Raw genomic sequence first — 27,706 nt, forward strand, 5'->3', positions numbered from 1 at the left:
CCTCCCTGCATCTATCCTGTCAAGCCCCTTAAGAATTTCATGTTTCAATGCGATCACCTCTCATTTTTCTGAACTCTAGGGACTTTAGGCCTAGTCTACTCAATCTCCCCTCGTAGTCGGTAGGTAGGTAGTCGGTAGGCTGCATCACTGAGCCCATTCTTACCCCGCCCCTCACCCAGCATCCACACTGGCACCTTCCAGTAGGACTAATGGGCTGATGATCAGGAGCAAGCCGCTAATTTGCCTTCTCCCAGTTCTGTTGACAGGTCATCGACCTGAAACGTTAACTCTGTTCCTCTCTCCACAGATGCTACCTGACCTGCTGAGTGTTTTCTAGCATTTCCTGTTCTTATTTCAGATTTCCAGCATCCGCAGTGTTTTGCTCTGGGACTTTCTCCCCTTCCCTGGCCCAGCACAGACCGGGAGTCGAAGCTGGGGCCTCCTGCCCAGTGTGACTCTGTACCGTGGCGGGCAGACCGCTTACCTACTGAGCCAGCTGGCTGCGCGGTTTTACTTTTGTTGCATCATAAACAACCCGTGCGTAGTATACTGATCAAAATAAGAGAAGAACATTCCAGAACCCTGCAGGAATGCAGCAGTTCCAGCAAGGGAATTGTTTCTCCTTGAGTAAGTCCAGCTGTGAATATAGAGCTTCCCAGACATAGTATTTAGGCGGAGCACTCTCTCAGACAGTAGGTGGATCTGGCTCCCAGCCCTGTGTGTCTGCCAGCATTTCACAAATTTTGTTAGAAAGACAAATGTAATGTCACCTGAGGCTGGAATTCATTGCACAAGACTGAGGAGTGACGGATGGTAATTTAATTTAATTTTCTTTAATGCTGTTAAATGAATGATTGGTCTCTCATCAACTCTTTATCCTGTTCATTGATTGTCAGTTTTGTTCTCTCTGAGCCACAGCCTGAATTCCAGCAAGTCCTCTCGCACCCCAATCACACGGGGACTTTTCTTTGGTGCCCAGGAAGGAGAGGAAGGGCTGTGCCAGGAATACATTGTTGTATCTACTTCTTATACCTAGCGGCAGCATCGAGTGTTTTCTGGTCAGGTGCAGCATGAGTTAGATACAGAGTAAGGCTCCCTGTACACACTGCCTCAGGTAAAAGATCCCATGGCACTGTTTGACAAGGGGCAGGGAGTTCTCCTGGTGTACTGGTCAGCATTTCTCCCTCAACCAAAAACAGATTACAGGAAGCTCTTTGGTATCCGGCACCGACGGGACCGGGATGGTGCCGGTTGATTAAAAATTCCGGATGACGGAGAGGGTTATCTACAGAGGCTTTTTTAACAAACAAAAATTAAAAAATCAAGAAATGTGCAGTATACAGTAATTGGATACTCACCTACAGAATGTTGTGTTAAATGGATGGTGGAAGATGCTTGATTAAGTACAGTACTGCCAGTTGAGGGTAATCCATAACTCTTTAATTACTTAACAGTAAAACAAAACTTATACAGTAAACGACTGTATACAGTACTGTAGTTGACTGTACACTTATTCCAAGTCCTTTTGCTTGGACCAACTTTTGGGAATTCCATAATGCAAGATGGGGGAGATAATTCACGATAAAGATGGAGAGACACACACAAAAATGGCGGATCGGAAGAGCCTACCAGCAGCGCGGGAGAATCAGACTCCTGTTATTGAGGTGTTCGGACCTCCGACAGCGCCAAGAAGCCGAGTAGTGGCAGTTTGGAGAACTACCCCCACTGACTAACTCAGCCACCGCGGGAGACTCGGACTCGGCAACATTTCTGGTTATTGAGGTGTTGTTTTCGGAGTGAGAATTTTGCCGGTTTTTAAAAAATTCATTGATGGGATGTGGGCGTCGCTGGCTAGGCCTGCATTTAGTGCCCATCCCTAATTGCCCTTGAGAAGATGGTGGTGAGCCGCCTTCTTGAACCGCTGCAGTCCATATGGTGTAGGTACACCCACAATGCTGTTAGGAAGGGAGTTCCAGGATTTTGGCCCAGCGACAGTGAAGGAACAGCGATACAGGTCCAAGTCAGGATGGTGTGTGGCTTCGAGGGGAACTTGTAGGTGGTGATGTTCCCATGCGTCTGCTGCCCTTGTCCTTCTAAGTGGTAGAGGTCGCGGGTTTGGAAGGTGCTGTTGAAGGAGCTTTGGCGAGTTGCTGCAGTGCATCTTGTAGATGGTACACACTGCAGCCACAGTGCGCCGGTGGTGGAGGGAGTGAATGTTGGAGGTGGTGGATGGGGTGCCAATCAAGCGGGCTGCTTTATCCTGAATGGTGTCGAGCTTCTTGAGTGTTGTTGGAGCTGCACTCATCCAGGCAAGTGGAGAGTATCCCATTACACTCCTGACTTGTGCCTTGTAGATGGTGGAAAGGCTTTGGGGAGTCAGGAGGTGAGACACTCGCCGCAGAATTCCCAGCCTCTGGCCTGCTCTTGTAGCCACAGTATTTATATGGCTGGTCCAGTTCAGTTTCTGATCAATGGTAACCCCCAGGATGTTGATAGTGGGGGATTCAGCGATGGTAATGGGCCAGAAATTCCAGGCCAGAAGCGTGAGTGCGCTCGGGGTACTCACGCTTCTGGCCGTTGGAAATGCTGGCGTTCAGCAGGAACAGCGCATGCGGGGAACGCCGGCATTTCCAGACCTCGAGCGCGTGCGACTGCACAGGCAGCGCTTGCGCAGTGAACTTCGTGGATTTCATTCATGAAATCCGTGAGGGTAAGTCCTCAGAACTTACACTGAAAAAAAGCAAGTGTAAAGTGGTTCATTGGCTGCGGAGGAAGATATATTTTATCGTGGAGCTTTTGAAATGCAATATTTTTGTTTGGGAAAGGGAGGGAAGTTATTTTAAGAAATTTTAAGTAAGTTTTAAAGTTTAAATTTTTTTTTTTTTTTTTTAAAAAGGGTTTTCAGAACGGTAGGCAGAAGGAGCAATTGTGGCTGTGTGAATGGAATGTGAGAATGAGTTATGTATGTATGTCCACATATATTCCTTTACGTATATGTATGTATGTTTTATATTCCTTTACTATGAATGTATGTTTTTAATTATGATTTTCCAATAAGTTACTTTCTCTGAAAGTCATAATTAAATAATACATTCATACACATAAGTAAAGGAATATATACATAACACGCAAAGGAATATATACAGACATACATACTTTCAGAAGCTCCACGATAAGAAATATCTTCCTCCGCAGCCTCTGTAGCAACTGTACCCATGCTTTTTTCATGTGTAAGTTGTAATGACTGGACCTCACTGAAAGCATTAATGAAAGCGGCGAATTATACTGCACACGCGCTGCATGTGCAGTCGCACGCGTTCTGCCTCTGAACCCCTTCGTTCAGAGGACAGGAAATGCCGGTTTTCCCCACATGCACTGTGCATGCTGAAAACCGGCATTTCATCCGGCCAGATGCGTAAGTACCCCGACCGTACTAGCGCATTTGGAAGGGAATTATTGGGCCAACATTTTACATGTCAATAAAATAAAAAATTTAACACTTGCACCACTTGCCCCCTCGCACCTGCGACTGAGGGTCCAAGGAGGTGCATTGCGCAAGAGGTCATCATCGGACGTATCCTCACACTGTTCCCTTTGGGGAACTGTATGAAGTGGTGGAAGGATTTATGGCCGTGATTAACGCTCATTCCGTGACCGTAACCATCTTTGAACCAGCCATTAGGGTGGTTAGTCCTATGGCGGGAGGGTTTTACGGGCTCCCACAACCCATCTGAGGTGGGGGGGGGGCGGCCACCAACACCCACGGACGCAAGTATCCCGCTGGATGTCCACCCAGAATTTAAAGTTGGAGCTCCGACTCCACTTGCCGGGACTGTCTGGAGTGGGGTTCAAAACCCTACTCCTTCTGGCCCAGCGGCGGGGATACTTACTGCTACGCAAAAGGCCCACTCCGCACAAAAGGTGACACCCATACGTTTCCTGCGCCTTTTCCCTCCCCGTGACTGGAGCCCTATGCTGCCATTTCACGTTGCTAATCGGATTGGGCCTTTGTCATAGCGGTAGGATCCCTGCCGCTGGGCCAGATCAGGGTAGGGTTTCGAACCCCGCTCCAGACAGTCCCGGCAAGTGGAGTCGGAGCTCCGGCTCTAAATTCTGGGTTGACATCCAGTGGGATATTTGCGTCCGTGGGTGTGGGTGGCCCCCCCTCCTTGTATAGCTTGTGGGAGCCCGTAAAACCCTCCCGCCATAGGACTAACCGCCCTAATGGCTGGTTCAAAGATGGTTACGGTCACGGAATGAGCGTTAATCACGGCCATAAATCCTTCCACCACTTCATACAGTTCCCCAAAGGGAACAGTGTGAAGACACGTATGACGACAACATTGCTAAATAAATAAATGGAATTAAAAAAATTATTTTAGGGCTTTTAAAAGTCTTTAAATTGCTTTAATTCTCTTTAAAACTACTTCAGATTACTCAAAATAATGTAAACATTTTAAAAAGTTTATAAAAGTTACCAAAATCTTCAAAAAACTTCCAAAAACCTATTTAAACTGCTGCTTTGCATGTAAAAAAGCAAAGCAGCTTGACAGAAACATTGGGGGCGTGTCCAGTGAAACTGAGACCTCAAGGGGCGTGTCTCACTTACACTGCACGCTCCTGGGTCCGCGCTGGCTGCGCTCCTGGGCGGCGTGACGTCATACGCTGCCCGGGATTCTTGCTTCAGTTTCTGGAAGTGCAGGCGTCCCTGGAGCTGATTGGCAGGAGCGCGGGGTAAGTGCAAATACGGGGCTTGCACGCGCTGCAAGCCCCGTTCTGGAATTTCTGGCCCAATGTCATTGAATGTCAAGGGGAGATGGTTAGAGTCTCGCTTGTTGGAGATGGTCATTGCTTGGCACTTGTGTGGTGCGAATGTTACTTGCCACTTGTCAGCCCAAGTCTGAATGCTGTCCAGGTCTTGCTGCATATGGACACGGACTACGTCAGTATCTGACGAGTCTCGAATGGTGCTGAACAGTGTGCAATCATCAGCGAACATCCCCACTTCTGACCTTATGATGGAGGGAAGGTCATTGATGAAACAGCTGAAGATGGTTGGGCCTAGGACACTGCCCTGAGGAACTCCTGCAGTGATGTCATGTGATTGAGATGAATGACCTCCAACAACCACAGCCAACTTCCTTTGTGCTAGGTACGATTCCAACCAATGGAGAGTTTTCCCATTGACTTCCGTTTTGCTAGGGCTCCTTGATGCCACACTCGATCAAATGTTGCCTTGATGTCAAGGGCAGTCACTCTCACCTCACCTCTTGAGTTCAGCTCTTTTGTCCATGTTTGGACCAGAGAATTCTGGATATTTAGGTGCTGTTTAAACGAGAGTTTCCTGTAATTGGCCAGTCGTCTCATTGCTGTTTGGGAGATCTTACTGTGTGCAGAATGGCTACCAGGCTTTCCCCACATACAGTACAATAAATTACTTTGACTTGAAGTAACAGTAATTGGGATAGATCGTGACTTTATGCGACAGTGTAAAACAAGTGATAACCAGTCAGCAGCCCATTTTACATCTGTCCCGAGTGTTATTTCCATTGACTTCACTTGCCATCACACGTTTACACTATCACACAAAGTCAAGATCTACCCCAATGACTGTTACTTCAATTCAAAGTCATTTATTGTATGTGAAGTGCTTTGAGAAGTTTCTGCGAGACAGAATAAGATGCTGTACGAATGCAAGTCTTTTTTATTCATTCCTTTCCTTTCCTTTCCTTCCTTCTCGGCACTGCCAGGATTTCCGTATTCCAATCCAAGTTTTCAGTGTTTGTATTTTTTCTCCGTCCTTTTGTCTGAGTGAATTGCAGAAATGCGTGCGTAACTGTTCAGATCAAACAAACCAGTTCCACGCTGTTTTGACTACTTTAAAGAGGTACTCTTGGTGTTTGTTTGCCCCGAGCTGGCAGAGCAACATACGTTACAGGGAGGAAAGGACTGCCATCATCACAGCCTCCATTCATCCAAACTTTCGGTGGCTTCATTAAACGCGTGGGTCTCGTAACAAACTTATTCTTAGTGCCTCCCAATGTTGTTCCTTTCTCTCCTCTCTTGCAGATGCTGGGGTATGGTTCCATGGGGGGGGCGGGGGGGGAGCAGACTCCCTCTAGCATTGCCCAAATGGCCGTTATTTTTCTGTAAGCCTCGACACTCTGTGTTGGCTGGATACTTTTGGGTCAGATCATAGCCGAGCCTGAAGCTGTACTAACCTGGGGTGTGTATGTGTGTATCTACCTCTCTTTTTTTTCTCTCTCTCTTTATCTATATAATCAGCAACAACAACTTGCATTTACATAGCGCCTTTAACGTAGCAAAATGTCCCAAGGCGCTTCACGGGAGCGTCAACCAGACAAAACAAATTTGACACCAAGCCAAAGGAGAGATTAGGACTTGCTCAAAGAGGTAAGCTTTAAGGAGCATCTTAAAGGAGGAGGGAGAGGTTTAGGGAGGGAATTTCAGAGCGTATGGCCTAGAGAGCTAAAGGCACGGCCGCCAGTGGTAGGGCAAAAGAAAGGGATGAACAAGAGGCCGGAATTGGAGGAACGCAGAGATCTCGGAGGGTTGTAGGGCTGGAGGAGGCTACAGCGAGAGATAGGGAGGGGCGAGGCCATGGAGGGATTTGAACATGTTGTGTATCTCGATATACACACACAATCCAGATGATCGATAGCGGCAGGAACAGAATCATCGCGAATAGAGCGCGCACTGAGCGCCTTTCTAATGACTCATCTTTTATGGATCAGCTTTTATCCAACATTTCTGTCTTGTGTTCACGGCAGAAGGGCAGCTTCCAGGAGCAAAACAAGTCCCCAATGATCTGAACCCTCTGCCCTTCTACACGCCATGTTTGGAGTAATACACCCAGCATTGGCAATTCTTCTTCTCTCTTCTTAGGCAGTCCCTCGGAACTGAGAATGACTTGCTTCCAGATTAAAAATGAGTTCTCGGGTGACTGATGAGTCCAATGCGGGACCTACAGCCTCTGTCACAGGTGGGGCAGACGGTGGTTGGAGGGGCGGGTGGGTGGGGTGCTTCTGCTTGCTCCCGGCGAAGAGACTCGAGGTGTTTGGCGCCTTCCCAGATGCTTTTCCTCCACTTTGTGCGGTCTTGGGCCAGGGATTCCCAGGTGTCGGTGGGGATGTTGCACTTTTTCAAGGAGGCTTTGAGGGTGTCCTTGAAGCGTTTCCTCTGCCCACCTGGGGCTCTCTTGTCGTGTCGGAGCTCTGAGTAGAGCGCTTGTTTTGGGAGTCTCGTATCGGGCATGCGGACGATGTGACCCGTCCATCGGAGCTGATCGAGCGTGGTCAAAGCTTCGATGCTGGGGATGTTGGCCTGAGCAAGAACACTGACGTTGGTGCGCCTATCCTGCCAATGGATTACCTTCCTAGACACAGTACGCTATGTAAATCACATGGGATGCAATAGAATTAGTCCGTAAAGGGATTAAAATAGCATTCTTGGAATGCATTTCTAACACATGGCCCTTGGGATGTTTGGATGAAAGTTTTTCTTAGACCTGCACGATTGTACGTGAATGATGCAAATTTCCAATACAACCATTGAGTTCGGATATCCAGCCAGAACTAAAAGCTATGGGAGCATTTCCCAGACTTAAATCAGCCCAAGAGCCTCTAAAACCAGACCTGTCGATGCTTGATTAATGTCCCCAAATGTTGGGGATATTGCAGATCGTGATAATCGTTCAGGTCTCACATTCTGTTTCCAGATCAATCAGCATGGCTTGGCCCAGTAGATAATTTGTCTCCTGGTCTCCATTTTAAAATTGGGCAAGGAAACACGGCTTCCATTTTATCTCTTGGTATTTCTGAACAGTGTAAGACACCATACAGAAATACAGTTTTACCTTAAGTTAATCCTGCTTGGGGGAGATGGGGCGGGGTGGAGGGGTGGTAGATGTCACTCTATTATAGCCTTGATTGAAATATGTCAACAGATATAGGGGGTGATTGTATTTTGAAATAATAAAAATAAACTCTAAATTCAGACCAGTATTTAAAGGGTTAACTCATTCTCTCTCGCTCTATCTGTGTACTGTTGCGGTTTTGGTTTCTGATTGGTACACAGTAACTGTTGCTCCACACTGACAGTGACACATATCATATAACTTAAGCTGTGTGCGGCTTCCTCCTGAAACTGTGCAATACCTGCAGGCACTGCCTCCTCCCTGTAACCTGCTTCCTTCAGCAATCTTGCCTCTGTTGTGGAATTGTGTTTCCCCTTCACGCTGCAAGCCTACCGGGTGCCCGTACCTGCAGAGACTCCGATGTTTACACAGCGGGTCCTGCCCCTGCCCCCCCCCCCCGGTTGCTATAACAGCGGGTCTTTACTGCTGGGGCAATCGTATTATTTCAAACAACAGCTAGTGGTGGAGTCAGTGGAGCTGTCTCATTCGCTCTCAGTTATCATGAGGTAATTTGCCTGCCTTTCTCAGGATTGGACGGAGAATGTTTTTTTCCTGTTCATTTTTTTTAGTCATTCACACATTGGGGGAATGGAACATTTTGTATTTCAAAAAATTTTCTACTTTCAGAAATGCTTTCCATTTTAGAAATGCTAATGTCAGCAGTACGCACTCCCAGGTCAAGTACAGAATGGGTTAGATGCAGAGTAAAGCTCTCTTTACATTGCCCCATCAAACACTCCCAGGTCAGGAACAGAATGGGTTGGATGCAGAGTAAAGCTCTCTCTACATTGCCCCATCAAACACTCCCAGGTCAGGTACAGAATGGGTTGGATGCAGAGTAAAGCTCTCTCTATATTGCCCCATCAAACACTCCCAGGTCAGGTACAGAATGGGTTGGATGCAGAGTAAAGCTCTCTCTATATTGCCCCATCAAACACTCCCAGGTCAGGTACAGAATGGGTTGGATGCAGAGTAAAGCTCTCTCTACATTGCCCCATCAAACACTCCCAGGTCAGGTACAGAATGGGTTGGATGCAGAGTAAAGCTCTCTCTATATTGCCCCATCAAACACTCCCAGGTCAGGTACAGAATGGGTTGGATGCAGAGTAAAGCTCTCTCTATATTGCCCCATCAAACACTCCCAGGTCAGGTACAGAATGGGTTGGATGCAGAGTAAAGCTCTCTCTACATTGCCCCATCAAACACTCCCAGGTCAGGTACAGAATGGGTTGGATGCAGAGTAAAGCTCTCTCTATATTGCCCCATCAAACACTCCCAGGTCAGGTACAGAATGGGTTGGATGCAGAGTAAAGCTCTCTCTACATTGCCCCATCAAACACTCCCAGGTCAGGTACAGAATGGGTTAGATGCAGAGTAAAGCTCTCTCTACATTGCCCCATCAAACACTCCCAGGTCAGGTACAGAATGGGTTGGATGCAGAGTAAAGCTCTCTCTATATTGCCCCATCAAACACTCCCAGGTCAGGTACAAAATAGGTTAGATGCAGAGTAAAGCTCTCTCTACATTGTCCCATCAAACACTCCCTGGTCAGGTACAAAACAGATGCAGAGTAAAGCCTGTTTACTCTGTCCCCAACAATGTGCTTCAGCTTCATCCTAAAAAATCACTCCACCCCTCAATGTACAAGTGTGATTTTTTTTTGCCCATCTCGCAAGCCAGCCTGCCTGAGAATATGAATTACACTGTTGCCAAAGTAGGGGTAATCCAGTGTCAGTTTGGTTCAGTTGGTAACACTGTCTCCGGAGTCAGGAGGTTGTGGTTTTGAACCCCACTGCAGCACATAATTTAGGCTGACACTTCAGTGCAGTACTGCATTGTCAGAGGTGTTGTCCTTTAAACTGTGGCCCCATCTGCCAATTCAGGTAGTTATTAAAGACTCCATGGCATTATTTGTAGAAGAGGGTGGTGAACCTGTGGAATTCTCTACCACAGAAGGCTGTGGAGGCCAAGTCACTGGATATATTTAAGAAGGAGCTAGATAGATTTCTAGATACAAAAGGCATCAATGGGTATGGGGAGAGAGTGGGAATATGGTATTGAGATAGAGGATCAGCCATGATCATATTGAATGGCGGAGCAGGCTTGAAGGGCCGAATGACCTACTCCTGCTTCTATTTTTCTATGTTTCTAAGAGCAGGGCAATCTCCAAGTGTCCTGGCCAACATTCATCCTTTAACCAACACCACCAACAGATTAACTTTTCAATCATCACATTGCTAATTGTGGAACCTTGCTGTGTACAAAATGGCTGCGTATTTATCTATAGAACAACAGTGACTGCATTTAAAAAGTAATTAATTAGTTGTGAAGTAATTTGGGAGGTCCTGAAACACTATATAAATGCAACAGGCAGAGGGGACTGTCATCCCATCAGTCTGGATTGAATTTGAACCCAGGTCTCGGAGATTAAAGGTAGAATTTCCTCAGGGTTCCCGATTTCCCATCGTGACTTTGGCAGAAACCCCAGAGAAACAGAGGCACTGATGTCTTGCCCATTGCCTGTACTGTTGGCATTGGTACTTGACCCTTCACTTAGAGCTGTCTGTGACTGTTGCCGGTGGCAACAAGGGATTGCTTTGCAGTCAATGGCGTGATATTTTGAATAACCATTTGGCAGTAGCACTGAACTGACCTTGTGTTCAAGCATGAACTGTGAGTAATGCTCGAATGTGAAGATTTTATAGAGATAATTTGAAATGACCAGTCCACACAGTATAAAAATACATGATAAAAACCTCTGCACATACTCATATTGTACACTGTGATGAACTCCTGGGCCAGTTTGATATCCTGTTGGAATTCCCCGAGTACTGGGAAATGTTTGAAATGCTGTAAATTTGTTGCAGTGAGCCACTGTATTAAAGGGAGGCTGTTACCAGCAATTGCTCCAAACATCCTGCCTGGCAGCTCTGAGTGAGAACTTGACTTCACGTTGGAAAATAATTTCTGTCATCTTTCGGATGAGACGTTAAACTGAGGCCCCATCTGACAATTTCTGCCGTCTTTCGGATGAGATATTAAATCGAGACCCTGTCTGCTCTCTCAGGTGAACGTAAAAGATCCCATGGCACTATTTCGAAGAAGAGCAGGTGAGCTCTCCAAACATTTATCCCTCAACCAACATCACTAAAAAACAGATTATCTGGTCATTATCACATTGCTGTTTGTGGGACCTAACTGTGCGCAAATTGTCTGCTGTGTTTCCTACATTACAACAATGACTACACTTCAAAAATTCTTCATTGGCTGTAAAGTGCTTTGGGGCGTCCTGAGTTTGTGAAAGGCGATATATAGATGCAAATTCTTTCTTTATATTAGCCTTGCTTTAATTCAGCTTCCAGGACACTGGCGACAGCAAGCTACCTACCAGCATTTCACAGAATCACAGAAACCCCACAGTGCAGATAGAGGCCATTTCGGCCCATCGAGCCTGCACCGACACATATACCACCTGATCCCCGTAACCCCTACACCAACACATATCCCACCCTATCCCCGTAACCCCACGTATTTAATCCCCCTAACACTAAGGGTCAATTTATCATAGCCAATCAACCATCCAGCACATCTTTGGACTGTGGGAGGAAACCGGAGCACCTTACTGGTGGGGAAAGCAGGATTCCCTGATACCCCCTCTAGGGGGACAATTCTGAGCCACGAGCGCAATATTAGATAGTCATCTGTTTCATTCGGGAAAGACAGATTTTATTTTTCTTGACGTTGACCTATGTAATGTAGCTTCCCCTCCCCCAACCCCATCTCCCCATCCCCATCCCCACAGCCCCATCTCCCCAACCCCATCTCCCCAACCCCATCTCCCCAACTCCATCTCCCCATCCCCCCAGCCCCATCTCCCCAACCCCATCCCCCCAACCCCATCTCCCCAACCCCATCGCCCCAACCTCATCTCCCCACCCCATCTCCCCATCCCCATCTCCCCCAACCCCATCTCCCCAACCCCATCTCCCCAACCCCATCTCCCCACCCCATCTCCCCCAACTCCATCTCCCCATCCCCCCAACCCCATCTCCCCATCCCCCCAACCCCATCTCCCCATCCCCATCTCCCCACCCCATCTCCCCCAACCCCATCTCCCCCAACCCCATCTCCCCACCCCATCTCCCCACCCCATCTCCCCCAACCCCATCTCCCCACCCCATCTCCCCAACCCCCCATCCCCATCCCCCCAACCCCATCTCCCCAACCCCCATCCCCATCCCCCCAACCCCATCTCCCCATCTCCCCAACCTCATCTCCCCACCCCATCTCCCCCAACCCCATCTCCCCATCCCCATCTCCCCAACCCCATCTCCCCACCCCATCTCCCCCAACCCCATCTCCCCCAACCCCATCTCCCCATCTCCCCAACCCCATCTCCCCATCCCCATCTCCCCACCCCCATCTCCCCACCCCATCTCCCCCAACCCCATCTCCATCTCCCCACCCCATCTCCCCCAACCCCATCTCCCCACCCCCATCTCCCCAACCCCATCTACCCCAACCCCATCTCCCCCACCCCATCTCCCCAGCCCCATCTCCCCAACCCCATCTCCCCCACCCCATCTACCTCAACCCCATCTCCCCCAACCCCATCTCCCCAACCCCATCTCCCCATCCTCATCCCCATCTCCCCATCCCCATCTCCCCCAACCCCATCTCCCCATCACCATCTCCCCAACTCCTTCTCCCCATCCCCATCTCCCCCAACCCCATCTCCCCCAACCCCATCTCCCCCAACCCCAACTCCCCCAACCCCATCTCCCCAACCCCATCCCCTTCTCCCCATCACCATCTCCCCAACCCATCTCCCCAAACCCCATCTCCCCCAACCCCATCTCCACAACCCATCTCCCCAACCCCTTCTCCCCATCCCCATCTCCATCTCCCCAACCCATCTCCCCATCCCTATCTCCCCCAGCCCCATCTCCCCATCCCCATCTCCCCTAACCCCATCCCCATCTCCCCAACCCCATCTCCCTCTCCCCATCTCCCCCAACCCCATCTCCCATCTCCCCCAACCCCATCTCCCCTCCCCCATCTCCCCAACCCCATCTCCCATCTCCCCAACCCCATCTCCCCCTCCCCATCTCCCGAACTCCATCTCCCCAACCTCATCTCCCCATCTCCCCATCCCCATCTCCCCAACCCCATCCCCTTCTCCCCAACCCCATCTCCCCAACCCCATCCCCTTCTCCCCATCCCCATCTCCCCACCTCCTTCCTCCCCATTTCCCCCACCTCCATCCTCCCTCCTGCCTTCTTTCCTTCCCCCTCTTCCTTCTCAATCCCCTCCTCACCTTACCGTAACTCTGCTAATTCCAGGAAAACCTGGGCCTACGAGTCTGCTGCCAGAATAAGGGAGCTGTATTTAGCTGTACAACCAGCTCCCACAATGCCAAATTTAAAACCAGACAAAATGTAAAAGCAGCTTCGCCCTCCGAGGCTGGGCTTAAGGTGCTCGGTAACTCTGCTGAAACTGGTAAGTTACCTGTGAACAGACCCTGCGGACTGTGTTTGTGAGAGCTCCTTGTAAGAAAAGAACAGATTATCATCATCATCACCTGGGTGAAGAGTGGCCTGGAACCTGAGACAAAGGTTGCAGGATCGAATTACCAGCACTAATGGAGCTCTGAGGGAGGAGGAGGAGGAGAAACCCTCTGAGCCCCCAGCTGCAGCTTGTGTGCAACACTAGACCAGAGTGAGACAAAATCTCTCAACACAAACTTCTCACCGCCTCCCATGACATCATGGCTGAGTAGAGTGCAAACCTGCTCCTGCTGCTGCGGGGGGGGGGTCAAATTCTTGCCAGCACAGGTAAAGTTCAGCCAGCCTCCTCTTGGGCTGGGAGGAGCATAGTGACACTGAGAGAAGCTGCTGTAGTAGAGACACACAGAGGGAGCTTTACACACACACACGGGGGCCTGGAGTGTGTGCTCGGTGGCCATGAAGTCGGACAGGGAAGACTGTAAGTGCTGCTAGTTTGTGTTGGGGGGGCCTTTCGGTGCGGGTTTGCGAGCAGCGTGTGTGTGTGTATGTGCAGGGGGAGGAGGAGCGGCTCTCGGCCACGGCGGTAGGCATGACAACCGAGCGTGGGGCCTGCTCCTCTCCTCGGTGGCAGCCTGTGCCTGCAGCCTCCCTCATGCCCTTTCCCTTGCTGTGGGCAGCGGGCTCAGGTCATTCATTTGCCTTCCAGTTGTTGTGCAGTTTGTTCGGCACCAACAGAGCCTTCCCTCCCGTCACTCGCTCGCTGACTTTGAGGGGGGTGATTTCCTAAGTGTTTGTTTTCTTTATGACCGAGGAACGTTGGCTGTGAACTTGCTGATCCACACGGCCTTTCCCCATTAAAGAGATGACAATTCTGGGTTAGGGAGGGATCTGCCAGAGTTCCTTGTAACTCCACATAGGAGGAACATGAGTAGGTCATTCAGCCCCTCTAGCCTGCTCCCACCTTCAATTAGATCATGGTTGATCTGTATCTCAACTCCATCTAACCAGGTTGGTTCTGTAATAACAAAAATCAGTTTTGAAATTTTCATTTGACCCCCAACCTCAACAGCTTTTTTGAGGAGAGAGTTCCAGATTTCCACTACCCCTTGTGCGACGAAGTTCCTCCTGACATCACCCCTGAACGACTTAGCTCTAATTTTAAGTTTACGTAAAGGTATCAAGGGATATGGGGAGAAAGCAGGGACAGGGTACTGAATTTGGATGATCAGCCATGATTGCATTGAATGGCGGAGCAGGCTCAAGGGGCCGAATGGCCTACTCCTGCTCCTATCTTCTATGTTTCTACGTCGCCCTGTTCTGGATTCCCCCATTGGAGGAAATAGTTTCTCTGTATCGACCCCAACAACAACTTTTGATCATCCCAAACGCCTCAATTAGATCCCCCCCCCCCCCCCCTCTTAATCTTCTATACTCGAGGGAATACAAGCCTCGTCGATGCAACCTGACCTCCTGATTTAACATGTTTAGCCCCGGTATCTTTCTGACCACAGTCCAGTGACCTTTCCCCTGGAGGATCGTGTGTGATGAAGTTGGTGAACAGGATCGATCTGTGGTTAAGTATCCCACTGATACTCACTGTCTAAGCTCACACGTGAGGTACCGTGGGTGGGGGGCGTGGCCCGGAACTGTTCCCCAGGGACATACAAGAATGTCAGTGGAGGACGGGATCAATTTGGGGAAGAGATGCAGCTTATAGAAAGGAAGGTGCTACTTTAAAATAATTGTTGCTGAGTGTTTTTTAAATGTATTTTCCCTTTGCTGATGAGGCTTGGTGTGTTGGATTACTGAGAGTGGTCGGATTGTGTGCGTTGACGCCTACCGTTCACCTCTGCCGAAATATACCACATTCTGGAGCTCGCCCTATGAAACATAGAAGGCAGGAGCAGGCCATTCGGCCCCTCGAGCCTGCTCCGCCATTCAATGCGATCATGGCTGATCATCCAAATTCAGTACCCGGTCCCTGCTTTCTCCCCATACCCCTTGATCCCTTTAGCCTTGAGCAATATATCCAACTCCTTCTTGAATATATTTAATGAATTAATTAATGAACCTATGCGAAGGTTGGACACTTTCCTGCAAGCCCTGGGGGGTGGCCGTGTCAGCGGGGTTGCTATGTGCCTTTAACAGGTGGTTGTGGAGGCGGATAGTTCAAGCCATGGGAGACAGTGTGTTGGCCATGAAAGGTGCGTGCTGCGGAGAGACGCAACTCAGCAAAGGGGAGAGTGGAGGAAGAGACGGAGAGTTTGTTACTTTAGGAAAATATCCTACATGTTGACATATAATGCAGTCAATCCTGTGGTTTAGTGAACAGCGAAACTTCCTGCAGCTTGTATCAGGTTAACCCTTAAAGGGCTGGGGTAGTGCCGTGTTGTCCAATACAAACTCTGTTCATTGCTGAGATGAGACGTGCCTGTTACTAGATGCACCTTGGACTGTTGTGCCCTTCCTGAGTGTTGTTTTGATCTGTGTGTCTGGCCATTGCACTCCAGCACTTTTATCCTGTTGTAAAGTTGTTGTGTAAAGGGTACAGGACCATAAGGAACTGGAAGGCAGGTTACTGGCTCTGCACCGATAATATCTGGGAATGTACCCACGTGATTTCACCCTCACTTTAATGTACATAGTCAACTCCTAATTTAGATAAACCGCTCATTCAAAATTTTTTGGACCATAATAAATGACTCTCGAGCATTAACAGGAGCAGACTGTAAAGGTAGATTGTATGAATGTGCACACCCGGTGCAGAGCTACACATGATGTGGGTGTGTATCAGGAGTCCAGGGTGACACTCGGCATGTCTCACACCGTGCCCAGTAATGGGAGGAACATCATGCAGGGCGCTCCGAGCTGCACGCCCACATTCCCAGTATGACTTCTGCCGTGCAAGATTTCCGCAAGAGTGCAAATTCATAAAATAAGCCTCGTCCACCAGACATGGGTTATTGGTAGAGTGCGATTGTTACACACTTTCTCATTGATCGGTCCTGCCCTGGGCACACGCTGTTCCTTTAAATATTTCAGCTGACCCTAAGTGGCTCAGCTGAGAAATGCACCGCCCAGCGTGGCAGTCAACTGTACAGACCAAAAAGGTTCCAAGTTTACAGTGTAGCTCCATGCAGTCAGAATCCTCCCCTTGTATTGTTCGTAGACACAATAATGATCTCCTGAAGGGCTGAGGGCTGCAGCTGCAGTTCCCAGCAGGAGATGTGACCTTGTAAAGTGGGGTTAAAATAGAAGGCTTTGGCTGGAACCTGTGGTCTGCTCTGCAGGCTTCAGCCTTGCTACCAGTGCCCGGGAGCACCGCACTGCCCCTGGGATGCCGGTAACGTGGGGGAGATTTGTCGCCCTGTGTCGACTTGAACTGTGGGGAAAACATCAGCAGCACAATTCTAGATTCCATCCTAAACTCGGGTTGTGTCTACATAGCGGGCCCCCCTGGAGAGCACAATGGGGTCCACCACCGCATTCACAATCCCAAACACAGTGATTGTGATAGGATCCCAAGGAGCAAGTCATAGTCTCTCTAAATGGCAGCTTGAAGCTGGTCAAGAGGAATGGTATTAACTGAAGCTCCTCAAGCTGGAATTTCCTGCCCTCAAATGGGCAGTCAGAGAGAAGTTCCAGTTTGCCTGGTAGAAGGGGCTTTCACTGTCTACGACAATCCATTGGCCTCCTTGAATACTGCCAACCTGTGGGGCTGTGGCGGTAGTGAGTTTTGATTTCCAGATTAAGTAATAGCCAGGGAAGAACATTGCCATCGCCCCCTCCTGGTTTCCTGAGGCAATTGCAGTGGGGCCGAGAGAAGGTTTGGCAAGTGAGTCTGATGCAGGGGAGCTGGACGCATCCCTGTACCAGACAGTCGAGATGTTAGCTGTACTTTCTAACAATTTCAGAGCCTATGGCACCCAGGATTCCACAATGGACCGAGATACCGAGCCCCGCACCATGGGCTGTGATACCGAGCCTTACCTCACCTTGATGAACTGGGACTCTGTTACGAGCTGTTTCTCCCCTGAGTAGTGATGAGATGCCTTCAACCAGCTGATTGGGAATGTGATTTGCCTCTGGTTCTATTGGTTGGGACAGGCTAAAGCCATCCACATCCGATTAGTGGTTAGCACTGTTGCCTCACAGCGCCAGGGACCCGGGTTCAAATCCGGCCTCGGGTGACTGTCTGTGTGGAGTTTGCACATTCTCCCTGTGTTTGCGTGGGTTTTCTCTGGGTGCTCCGGTTTCCTCCCACAGTCCAAAGATGTGCGGGTTAGGTTGATTGGCCATGATAAAAAAAAAAAATTGACCCTTAGTGTTAGGGGGGATTAATACGTGGGGTTACGGGGATAGGGCTTTGGTGGGATGGCTGTCGGTGTAAGGACCAGGTGCTAGGGTTTGGATGATCAGCCATGATCTCGTTGAATGGCGGAGCAGGCTCGAAGGGCCGAATGGCCTACTCCCGCTCCTATCTTCTATGTTTCTATGATTCCTCAGAAAGATCCAGGTGCCATATGGCTGGGGAATCTGGTAAAGATCCAGGGGGAAAAATTCAGTTGTTTGCGCCTCCTGTTAGCGCCTTAAGAGGGCGCTAATGGGGCGCAAAGCAACTAGTGCCTGTACGCGGCGATGTTTGCACCACTCGCGAAATTAACTTGACATTTTGCGGTGGCGCTAAACACTACCGCCACGATCTCCTGCGCCAGCAGATCGTGACGTCAGTCGAGTGCGCAATGGCCCGTTAGTACCCCGGACCGGATATTGAGTGGCGCCCCCTGCCTTACCGCCTGCCGCTAGCAACGACAGGTTGAGGGGAGCGTTATGCTGTCAGAAAGGGACTGGGGGAGCCCTACCCCCTGGGCACTGAGACTAGTGGTAACATCAGCCAGGGACAACATCTGGCTCAGCTGCAATGTCCTCTGTAGTTGAATAGAAAACCAAAATCCACTGTTGAGACTCGCGCTTGAAGAATGGCATCTTGGGTATGGTCCCGGGGTGGGAGGTGCCAGCATCTGCAGACCTGTGCCTCAGCGAAAATCAGGCTCTCCAGGAGAGGAGGAGACTGACAGCTAGAACAGAAAACTCCCCAATAATTGGACTGACAGTTTCTGAATTTGCTTGTTGTGTTTGGCAGTGTAAGAAAAACAGACTTGTATTGGTATAGCACCTTATCACATCTCCGAGAAATATTTCAAAACATTTTACATAAAATGAACTACTTCCAGGTGCAGTGATTATGTCGGCAAACACAGCAGCCATTTCGCGCATAGAAAGATCCAATTAATGGCTCAGCCCACAATGCACCACTGCCTCGGTAAATGCAAGTTTTTTTTCTTACTGCAGTGTCAGCCTAGATTTTGTGCTTAAATCCTGGAGAGGGACATGAATCCACAGCGTTCTGACTCGGAGATATTGCTACCACGAAGCCAAGCTTAATGTCAGCATTCGACTGAATTGCAGGGATGTGTAATTTCTGGTTTAATTATTCAAACTTTCTCCCAGCGCAAATTCACAGGGGCAAAATTCAGGGATATGTGATAGCCATCACTTTACCTTTGTACGGCAGCCTCTTGATGTGAATGCGCAGGTGTCACTTTACATTAAATGTGATCGCTTGGGAAAACCTTTCAACAAAAATCCAGCTCCCCATTGACATTCAAAACCAAACATTTGCAGAGGATTAGGATTTATCTACCCACCCTTTTTATTGTTGGAATATCACACTGGGTCACAGCGTGAGGGAGGTTGAACGAAAGAAGCTTTTGCCTTGATGAAGTGTTTTCAACACGAGACGCATGCCCCCCGCTGCCCCCGCACCCCACCCTGGCACACTCAGATATGAAGCGCCTGACCTCCAGAAAAGCGACCCAGGTTTTTCTTGGTTTTGTCAGCCTCTGCCACAAAAGACACCTCCTGTACCCGCCTCCTGTTAAAGACACGAGCCCTGGTTTTAACTTAACCACCCCAGTGGAGCGGAGTATGGGTCGGGTGCCCATTTTACACCCCGCCCGATTTCATTCTCCATTGACATCAACGTGGAGCAAAATTGGGCGCGGTGTAAAATGGGCTTCCGGCCCATTTCTCACCCGGCAGGTCAGGTTAAAATCCCACCCACCCCCCTGGCCCCCACTCAAGGTCCGTGCCACGCTGCTGTCCTGCTGTAAAGCACACAGCTGCACAGAACAGGCTCTGTGCTATTTATATACACAGGCTGCTTGTTTCTGGGCCGAGGGAGACGCTTGATCAGGAGCAATAGCACCAGTGAAGGAGACGGGGAGAGTGATGAGCGCAGGTTGCGAGCCTTGGGTTGACCGTCGCTCTCCCACCACCACAACTTAGACACATATGGGCACCCGACTGGGCACAGCTGCTGCCCCTTCGCATATACCCTGCTGCAATGGCTCTGCTCTTACCGGCAGCGCGGGGGCAGGGGCGGGCACGTGTCGAGATCATCTCCTCGTGCTACAGCCAGTGACGGTAGAGTCACCTCAGTAACCTTGCAGCGCTGTTCTCGGCACAAGGTAAGACGTGTGAGACTAAAGTGACCACAGGGTCAGCAGCCTCCCTGACGTCAGCAGCCAATGTTCAACCAAAGTTAAACATTACCCTCTCGCTCCTACATAAGGCAAAATACTCTGACCTCTCTGTCCTACGCTGTTCTAATGCAGCTCAACGGAAGCTCGCGGATCAGCACCACGTCTTTCAGTTGGGCACTTTACAGCCTCCGGGCTCGACATCGACTTCAACAATTTCAGATTAACTGCTCCCATTTTTTGGATAGCAGGTGCTGGTAATGATTCTGCTGTTCATTAAATCTCTCCTGCCTTCCATCCTATCACAGACCTTCCCTTTTGTTCTTTCCTCTTCCCCTCCCCCTTTCCCTGTCTCTGTACTAGCTTAAAACCTGTTACATCGCTAACATTTTCCAGTTCTGACGAAAGGTCCCCGACCTGAAACGTTAACTCTGTTTCTCTCCCCACAGATGCTGCCTGACCTGCTGAGTGTTTCCAGCATTTTCTGTTTGTTATTCTCTCACTTATTTGTTCACCAGGTACTGATGGGGAGAGTTCTCTTTTGAGATCAAAAAGAATTTCTCAACACCGCAGATCAGACTTTTTGACTGGTTATGAAAGAAAGACTTGATTTTATTTAGCGCTTTCCACAACATCAGGACGACCCAAAGTGCTTCACGGCCAATGAAGTATTTCTTCTTATGAAGCGTAGTTACTGTTGTAATGTAGGAAACGCAGCAGCCAATTTGCGCACAGCAAGCTCCCACAAACAGCAATGAGATAATGATCAGATAATCTGTTTTAGTGATGTTTTGAGGGATAAATATTGGCCAGGACGCAGGGGACTGGATCTTTTACATCCACCTAAGAGGGCAGACGGTTTATCGTCTCATCTGAAAGATGGCACCTCCGACAGTGCAGCCCTCCCTCAGTACTCCACTGGAGTGCCAGCTGAGGTTATATGCTCAAGTCTCTGGAGTGGCACTTGAACTCACGACCTTCTGACTCCGAGCTGAGCGTGCTACCCACTGAGCCACGGCTGACAGCTGACACGGGTGGAGCCTGGTTACTGGTGAATCTTTGGTAGGCTGTTGTGTTTCTCACTGTCTGCTGCTTAACACCTTCAAGAAGTCTTTTTTACTTGCTAAGGATTCCCATGAATCCTGTGCCTTGCTCTCCCCAGCTTATTTTACCTGGTGCCATCGCTCCCGTCACAAGCTGGAAAGCCGTGATTCCCGCAGCTACAAGTGAGGGAATCCAGCTCCGAGCTATTACTTTCAAACCCAAACTCCGCCGGCAGCTGGTTTATAAGGTACAAGTGGAGACACCAATAGGAGGCCTAACAGAAAGGCACCTGGATAAGTGAGGCCTTCAGTTGAGGCCATACTGAAGCCACGGGGTTTATTTTAATAGGTCTGGTTTGGTAATGAACCACAGACGTGTTTCTTAGCTCAACTGACTGATGAGCTTCATGTGGGAACGCTGCTGGGAACTCCCAGGCTGCGTTGCTCTGACTGACCTTGGGGTTGGTTAACCACAGTAAACCGCAGTGCTTGCTTTAGGGGTCGGGTGAGGTGCAGGGGTTGATTTAGGGGTCGGGTGACGAGCAGGGGTTGATTTAGGGGTCGGGTGATGAGCAGGGGTTGATTTAGGGGTCGGGTGAGGCGCAGGGGTTGATTTAGGGGTCGGGTGAGGTGCAGGGGTTGATTTAGGGGTCGGGTGAGGTGCAGGGGTTGATTTAGGGGTTGGGTGAGGTGCAGGGGTTGATTTAGGGGTCGGGTGAGGTGCAGGGGTTGATTTAGGGGTCGGGTGATGAGCAGGGGTTGATTTAGGGGTCGGGTGAGGTGCAGGGGTTGATTTGGGGGTCGGGTGAGGTGCAGGGGTTGATTTAGGGGTCGGGTGAGGTGCAGGGGTTGATTTAGGGGTCGGGTGAGGTGCAGGGGTTGATTTAGGGGTCGGGTGAGGTGCGGGGGTTGATTTAGGGGTCAGGTGACGAGCAGGGGTTGATTTAGGGGTCGGGTGAGGTGCAGGGGTTGATTTGGGGGTCGGGTGAGGTGCGGGGTTGATTTGGGGGTCGGGTGAGGTGCAGGGGTTGATTTAGGGGTCGGGTGAGGTGCGGGGTTGATTTGGGGGTTGGGTGAGGTACAGGGGTTGATTTAGGGGTCGGGTGAGGTGCGGGGTTGATTTGGGGGTCGGGTGAGGTGCAGGGGTTGATTTAGGGGTCGGGTGAGGTGCAGGGGTTGATTTAGGGGTCGGGTGAGGTGCAGGGGTTGATTTAGGGGTCGGGTGAGGTGCAGGGGTTGATTTAGGGGTCGGGTGAGGTGCAGGGGTTGATTTAGGGGTCCGGTGACGAGCAGGGGTTGATTTAGGGGTCGGGTGAGGTGCAGGGGTTGATTTAGGGGTCAGGTGAGGTGCAGGGGTTGATTTAGGGGTCGGGTGAGGTGCAGGGGTTGATTTAGGGGTCAGGTGACGAGCAGGGGTTGATTTAGGGGTCGGGTGAGGTGCAGGGGTTGATTTAGGGGTCGGGTGAGGTGCAGGGGTTGATTTAGGGGTCGGGTGAGGTGCAGGGGTTGATTAGGGGTCGGGTGAGGTGCAGGGGTTGATTTGGGGGTCGGGTGAGGTGCAGGGGTTGATTTAGGGGTCGGGTGAGGTGCAGGGGTTGATTTAGGGGTCGGGTGAGGCGCAGGGGTTGATTTAGGGGTCGGGTGAGGCGCAGGGGTTGATTTAGGGGTCGGGTGAGGTGCAGGGGTTGATTTAGGGGTCGGGTGAGGCGCAGGGGTTGATTTAGGGGTCGGGTGAGGCGCAGGGGTTGATTTAGGGGTCGGGTGAGGCGCAGGGGTTGATTTAGGGGTCGGGTGAGGCGCAGGGGTTGATTTAGGGGTCGGGTGAGGTGCAGGGGTTGATTTAGGGGTCGGGTGAGGTGCAGGGGTTGATTTAGGGGTCGGGTGAGGTGCAGGGGTTGATTTGGGGGTCGGGATGACGAGCAGGGGTTGATTTGGGGGTTGGGGTGACGAGCAGGGGTTGATTTTAACGATGTGGGGTTTTGTTGTAAGCTGCTTTGCTTCTCACAGCTGGTGTAAAATTGATTAAATTCAATGTTCTTGTTGCTGCTTGACTTTTCCCAGCTATTACACTGTTCTGAGCCAGTGACTCAGGCAGGATGAGACCTTTGATGGGTGGGAATGTCAGCCAGTGATGGGCCGTTTCACACCGCCAGCCACCTCCCATCAATCCTAAAGGTGCTACGCTGGTAATACAGGATCTATTAAGACTGAAGGGAGTTAGGTAGTTGATTTTTCTCTCCCGCTATTCTGGCTCTGCCCTTTAACTGGAAATTTCCAGAATCATTTTTAACACTCTCAAAGGCTTTGATATACCGATACTTGCATTGATATAGCGCCTTGTCATGCCGTCAAAACCTCTCAAAGTGCTTCACACAGTGGCGTAGTTTGATGTGCTGCAACTGGTGTTATGTTCACAGCTGCAGCAGTCACTTTGAATAGCCTGCCAAGGTTCACACATGAACAGCTGCCAATTAAGTGAGGTGCCATTGGCTGCATTGAAAAGGGGAGAGGAAGAGCGAAGTTTGGCAAGAGTGAAAACAATAGGTGTGACCAGAGTAGGGACTCCGTTCTCTTTTCTCCAGGTTTCTCCCTTGTCTTCCTCTCCTGGAGGCAGTGGGAATCATTTTGACTTTGGGCGATAGTGTGAAACGGGCGATATTGACCCAGCCGCCCATTATACATAGAATCGTACAGCACAGGAGGCCATTCTGCCCATCGTGCCTGTGCCGGCTCTTTGAAAAAGCGATCCAATTAGTCCCACTCCCTCCTGCTCTTTCCCCATAGCCATGCAAGATTTTCCTTTTCAAGTATTTATCCAATTCCCTTTTGAAAGCTGCTGTTGAATTTGCTTCCACCGCCCTTTCAGGCAGCGCGTTCCAGATCACAACAACTCACTGCGTCTCTTCTGATAACATCTCTTCCGATTTTCGTTACCATTGACTCAGTGTAAGGGAGGGGGGGTGCGGTGTGTATCATTTTGAGGTGGGACTGCCTACTGTTAGCTTAAAGGTCGGTACACACATTACTAATGATCCCTAGTTGATTTTTGGAACTTTCTGCTGACAAAGTTGTGCAGGTCTGGCGAGAACCCGGTGTTTTTTGTTACTGAAGCATCCAGGCTGGGAACTGGTGCAGAGAAAGGCCACGAGGCTGATACTTAGTTGGCACAAAACTCATATTCTTCACCCTTGAAAGGAGGTGATTGAGAGACCATATAGATGTATATATCATACTAGGTGGAATACTAAAGGCTAATCCTGAGTCACTAAAGGTTTTAAGGAGCAACTTGAAGGAGGAGAGAGAGGTTTCAGGAGGGAATTCCAGAACTTGGGGCCAAGGCAGCTGAAGGCCCGGCCGCCAATGGTGGAGCAAAGGAAATTGTGGGTGCGCAAGAGGCCAGAATTGGAGGAGCGCAGAGATCTTGGAGGGTTGTAGGGAGGGGCGAGGCCATGGAGGGATTTGAACACGAGGATGAGACTATTAAAATCGAGGCGTTGCTGGACCAGGAGCTAATGTAGGTCAGCGAGCACATGGGTGAACGGGACCTGGTGCGAGTTGGGACACGGAGAGCAGAGTGTTGGCTGAGCTCAAGTTTACGGAGGGTGGTAAGTGGGAGGACGGCCTGGAGAGCGTTGGAATAGTCGAGTCTGGAGTTAACGAGGGAGAAACCGGACCGGGCTTGGCTGTGATGCCAATAACCTGCCAATGCTTCACTGTCCATCATCTTACAATTTCGTATATAATTGCAACTTTGTGCATGTTGCATATTTGAAATTAGTGGCGTGGCTTCCACACTGCCCCAGCTCCTCTTGTGAACTTTCTGCATTCCAACTGGACACCCACGTGTCGGAGAACGTTACATATGGTCACATGGTGAAGGGGCAGTTTGTGTCCAGCCTTTTGGAAAAGACAAGTTTCTTTTTCAATTGGCAACCTTTGGTCCGAGTTCTGATGAAGACTCTCAAATGTTAACCTTTCTTTCCTTTTTTTCTCCCCCCCCCCCCCCCCCCCCGAACACTAATGGGCTTGCAGTGCTTTTTCCAGAGTTGTCTGTCTGATACTGAAGTGTGTATTTGGTCTGTTGGCAGTGCTTCTACGTGAGGAGGTTTCCCAGCTCCAGGAGGAGGTGCAGTGGCTGAGGCAGATGAAGGAAATGCTGACGAAGGAGCTGGAGGATTCCAACGCGGGGAAGTCGGCCGAGATCCTGTCGGTGACCGAGCTGAAAGTGCAGCTTGCTCAGAAGGAGACCGAGCTGGCCCGAGCCAAAGAGGCCCTGCAGGGTGAGTGGACAACTGTGCTTTACAGCGGAACACGGGAACAATGAATTTCCCCTAAACGCGTAACTGGCTTCCATCTTTCCAGTAACATATACAGACCAGGAAGCCCCCAGGTTTGATCCCCGGTCGGTGCAGAATTAGCTGATCTGAGCCAGGGCAGCAGTCGGATCGCTACCATTAGCTTTTAGTGCCCTTAGGGAGAGAGACAATGCGTCGGGGTTCACTCCTCTGGTTGCTGGCCAGTGACTGCTGTGCTTGCGCGCGTGGGAGCCAGCACGACTGGGATGCACCCCCGTGGTCGAATAGCCACCCAGCCGTTACTGTGCAGGCTAGTACACAAAGAATGGCAACTTGGGTGGAGGGCACCCGTGGAGCTCACCCCAGCAAGGAGTCGATGACTTCAGGAGAGGACGGGAGAAAATTGAAGAGAAACCTTTGTAACAATATATGACAACAGGGGAGGCTGGGCCAAGCAGTTGTGGGGGAGGGTGGGCCAAGCAGTTGTGAGGGAGGCTGGGCCAAGCAGTTGTGGGGGAGGGTGGGCCAAGCAGTTGTGGGGGAGGCTGGGCCAAGCAGTTGTGAGGCAGGCTGGGCCAAGCAGTTGTGGGGGAGGCTGGGCCAAGCAGTTGTGGGGGAGGCTGGGCCAAGCAGTTGTGGGGGAGGGTGGGCCAAGCAGTTGTGGGGGAGGCTGGGCCAAGCAGTTGTGAGGCAGGCTGGGCCAAGCAGTTGTGGGGGAGGCTGGGCCAAGCAGTTGTGGGGGAGGCTGGGCCAAGCAGTTGTGGGGGAGGGTGGGCCAAGCAGTTGTGAGGCAGGCTGGGCCAAGCAGTTGTGAGGCAGGCTGGGCCAAGCAGTTGTGGGGGAGGCTGGGCCAAGCAGTTGTGGGGGAGGGTGGGCCAAGCAGTTGTGAGGCAGGCTGGGCCACGCAGTTGTGAGGGAGGGTGGGCCAAGCAGTTGTGGGGGAGGGTGGGCCAAGCAGTTGTGGGGGAGGGTGGGCCAAGCAGTTGTGAGGCAGGCTGGGCCAAGCAGTTGTGGGGGAGGGTGGGCCAAGCAGTTGTGAGGGAGGGTGGGCCAAGCAGTTGTGGGGGAGGGTGGGCCAAGCAGTTGTGAGGGAGGGTGGGCCAAGCAGTTGTGGGGGAGGGTGGGCCAAGCAGTTGTGGGGGAGGCTGGGCCAAGCAGTTGTGAGGGAGGGTGGGCCAAGCAGTTGTGGGGGAGGGTGGGCCAAGCAGTTGTGGGGGAGGGTGGGCCAAGCAGTTGTGGGGGAGGGTGGGCCAAGCAGTTGTGAGGCAGGCTGGGCCAAGCAGTTGTGAGGGAGGGTGGGCCAAGCAGTTGTGGGGGAGGGTGGGCCAAGCAGTTGTGAGGGAGGGTGGGCCAAGCAGTTGTGAGGGAGGGTGGGCCAAGCAGTTGTGGGGGAGGGTGGGCCAAGCAGTTGTGAGGGAGGGTGGGCCAAGCAGTTGTGAGGGAGGGTGGGCCAAGCAGTTGTGGGGGAGGCTGGGCCAAGCAGTTGTGGGGGAGGCTGGGCCAAGCAGTTGTGAGGCAGGCTGGGCCAAGCAGTTGTGGGGGAGGGTGGGCCAAGCAGTTGTGGGGGAGGGTGGGCCAAGCAGTTGTGGGGGAGGCTGGGCCAAGCAGTTGTGAGGGAGGGTGGGCCAAGCAGTTGTGAGGGAGGCTGGGCCAAGCAGTTGTGAGGCAGGCTGGGCCAAGCAGTTGTGAGGCAGGCTGGGCCAAGCAGTTGTGAGGGAGGGTGGGCCAAGCAGTTGTGAGGGAGGGTGGGCCAAGCAGTTGTGGGGGAGGGTGGGCCAAGCAGTTGTGAGGGAGGCTGGGCCAAGCAGTTGTGGGGGAGGCTGGGCCAAGCAGTTGTGGGGGAGGGTGGGCCAAGCAGTTGTGGGGGAGGGTGGGCCAAGCAGTTGTGGGGGAGGCTGGGCCAAGCAGTTGTGAGGGAGGCTGGGCCAAGCAGTTGTGAGGCAGGCTGGGCCAAGCAGTTGTGAGGCAGGCTGGGCCAAGCAGTTGTGGGGGAGGCTGGGCCAAGCAGTTGTGAGGCAGGCTGGGCCAAGCAGTTGTGAGGCAGGCTGGGCCAAGCAGTTGTGGGGGAGGCTGGGCCAAGCAGTTGTGGGGGAGGGTGGGCTAAGCAGTTGTGAGGGAGGCTGGGCCAAGCAGTTGTGAGGCAGGCTGGGCCAAGCAGTTGTGAGGCAGGCTGGGCCAAGCAGTTGTGGGGGAGGCTGGGCCAAGCAGTTGTGGGGGAGGGTGGGCCAAGCAGTTGTGGGGGAGGCTGGGCCAAGCAGTTGTGGGGGAGGGTGGGCCAAGCAGTTGTGGGGGAGGGTGGGCCAAGCAGTTGTGAGGCAGGCTGGGCCAAGCAGTTGTGAGGCAGGCTGGGCCAAGCAGTTGTGAGGCAGGCTGGGCCAAGCAG

General features: G+C 51.2%; 1 protein-coding gene across 6 annotated transcripts in view; it reads left to right on the top strand.

The window, feature by feature from the left end:
• The window catches only part of LOC147100558 (kazrin-like), a 701,207-nt gene that overhangs the window by 491,925 nt on the left and 181,576 nt on the right, over positions 1 to 27,706 (top strand). For 5 of the 6 annotated variants that reach the window (XM_085966932.1, XM_085966930.1, XM_085966931.1 and 2 more), the window contains exon 5: positions 25,117 to 25,308. In XM_085966932.1, the coding sequence (XP_085823058.1) occupies positions 25,117 to 25,308 (192 nt within the window). Of the gene's footprint in view, positions 1 to 13,604; positions 13,922 to 25,116; positions 25,309 to 27,706 lie in introns of those variants that run through there. The other variant, XM_085966934.1, reaches the window with a different exon arrangement.

The sequence above is a fragment of the Somniosus microcephalus genome, chromosome 25 (assembly GCF_052327205.1).
Source record: "Somniosus microcephalus isolate GS21.2 chromosome 25, FLI_Smic_1.0, whole genome shotgun sequence".
NCBI lineage: Eukaryota > Metazoa > Chordata > Chondrichthyes > Squaliformes > Somniosidae > Somniosus > Somniosus microcephalus.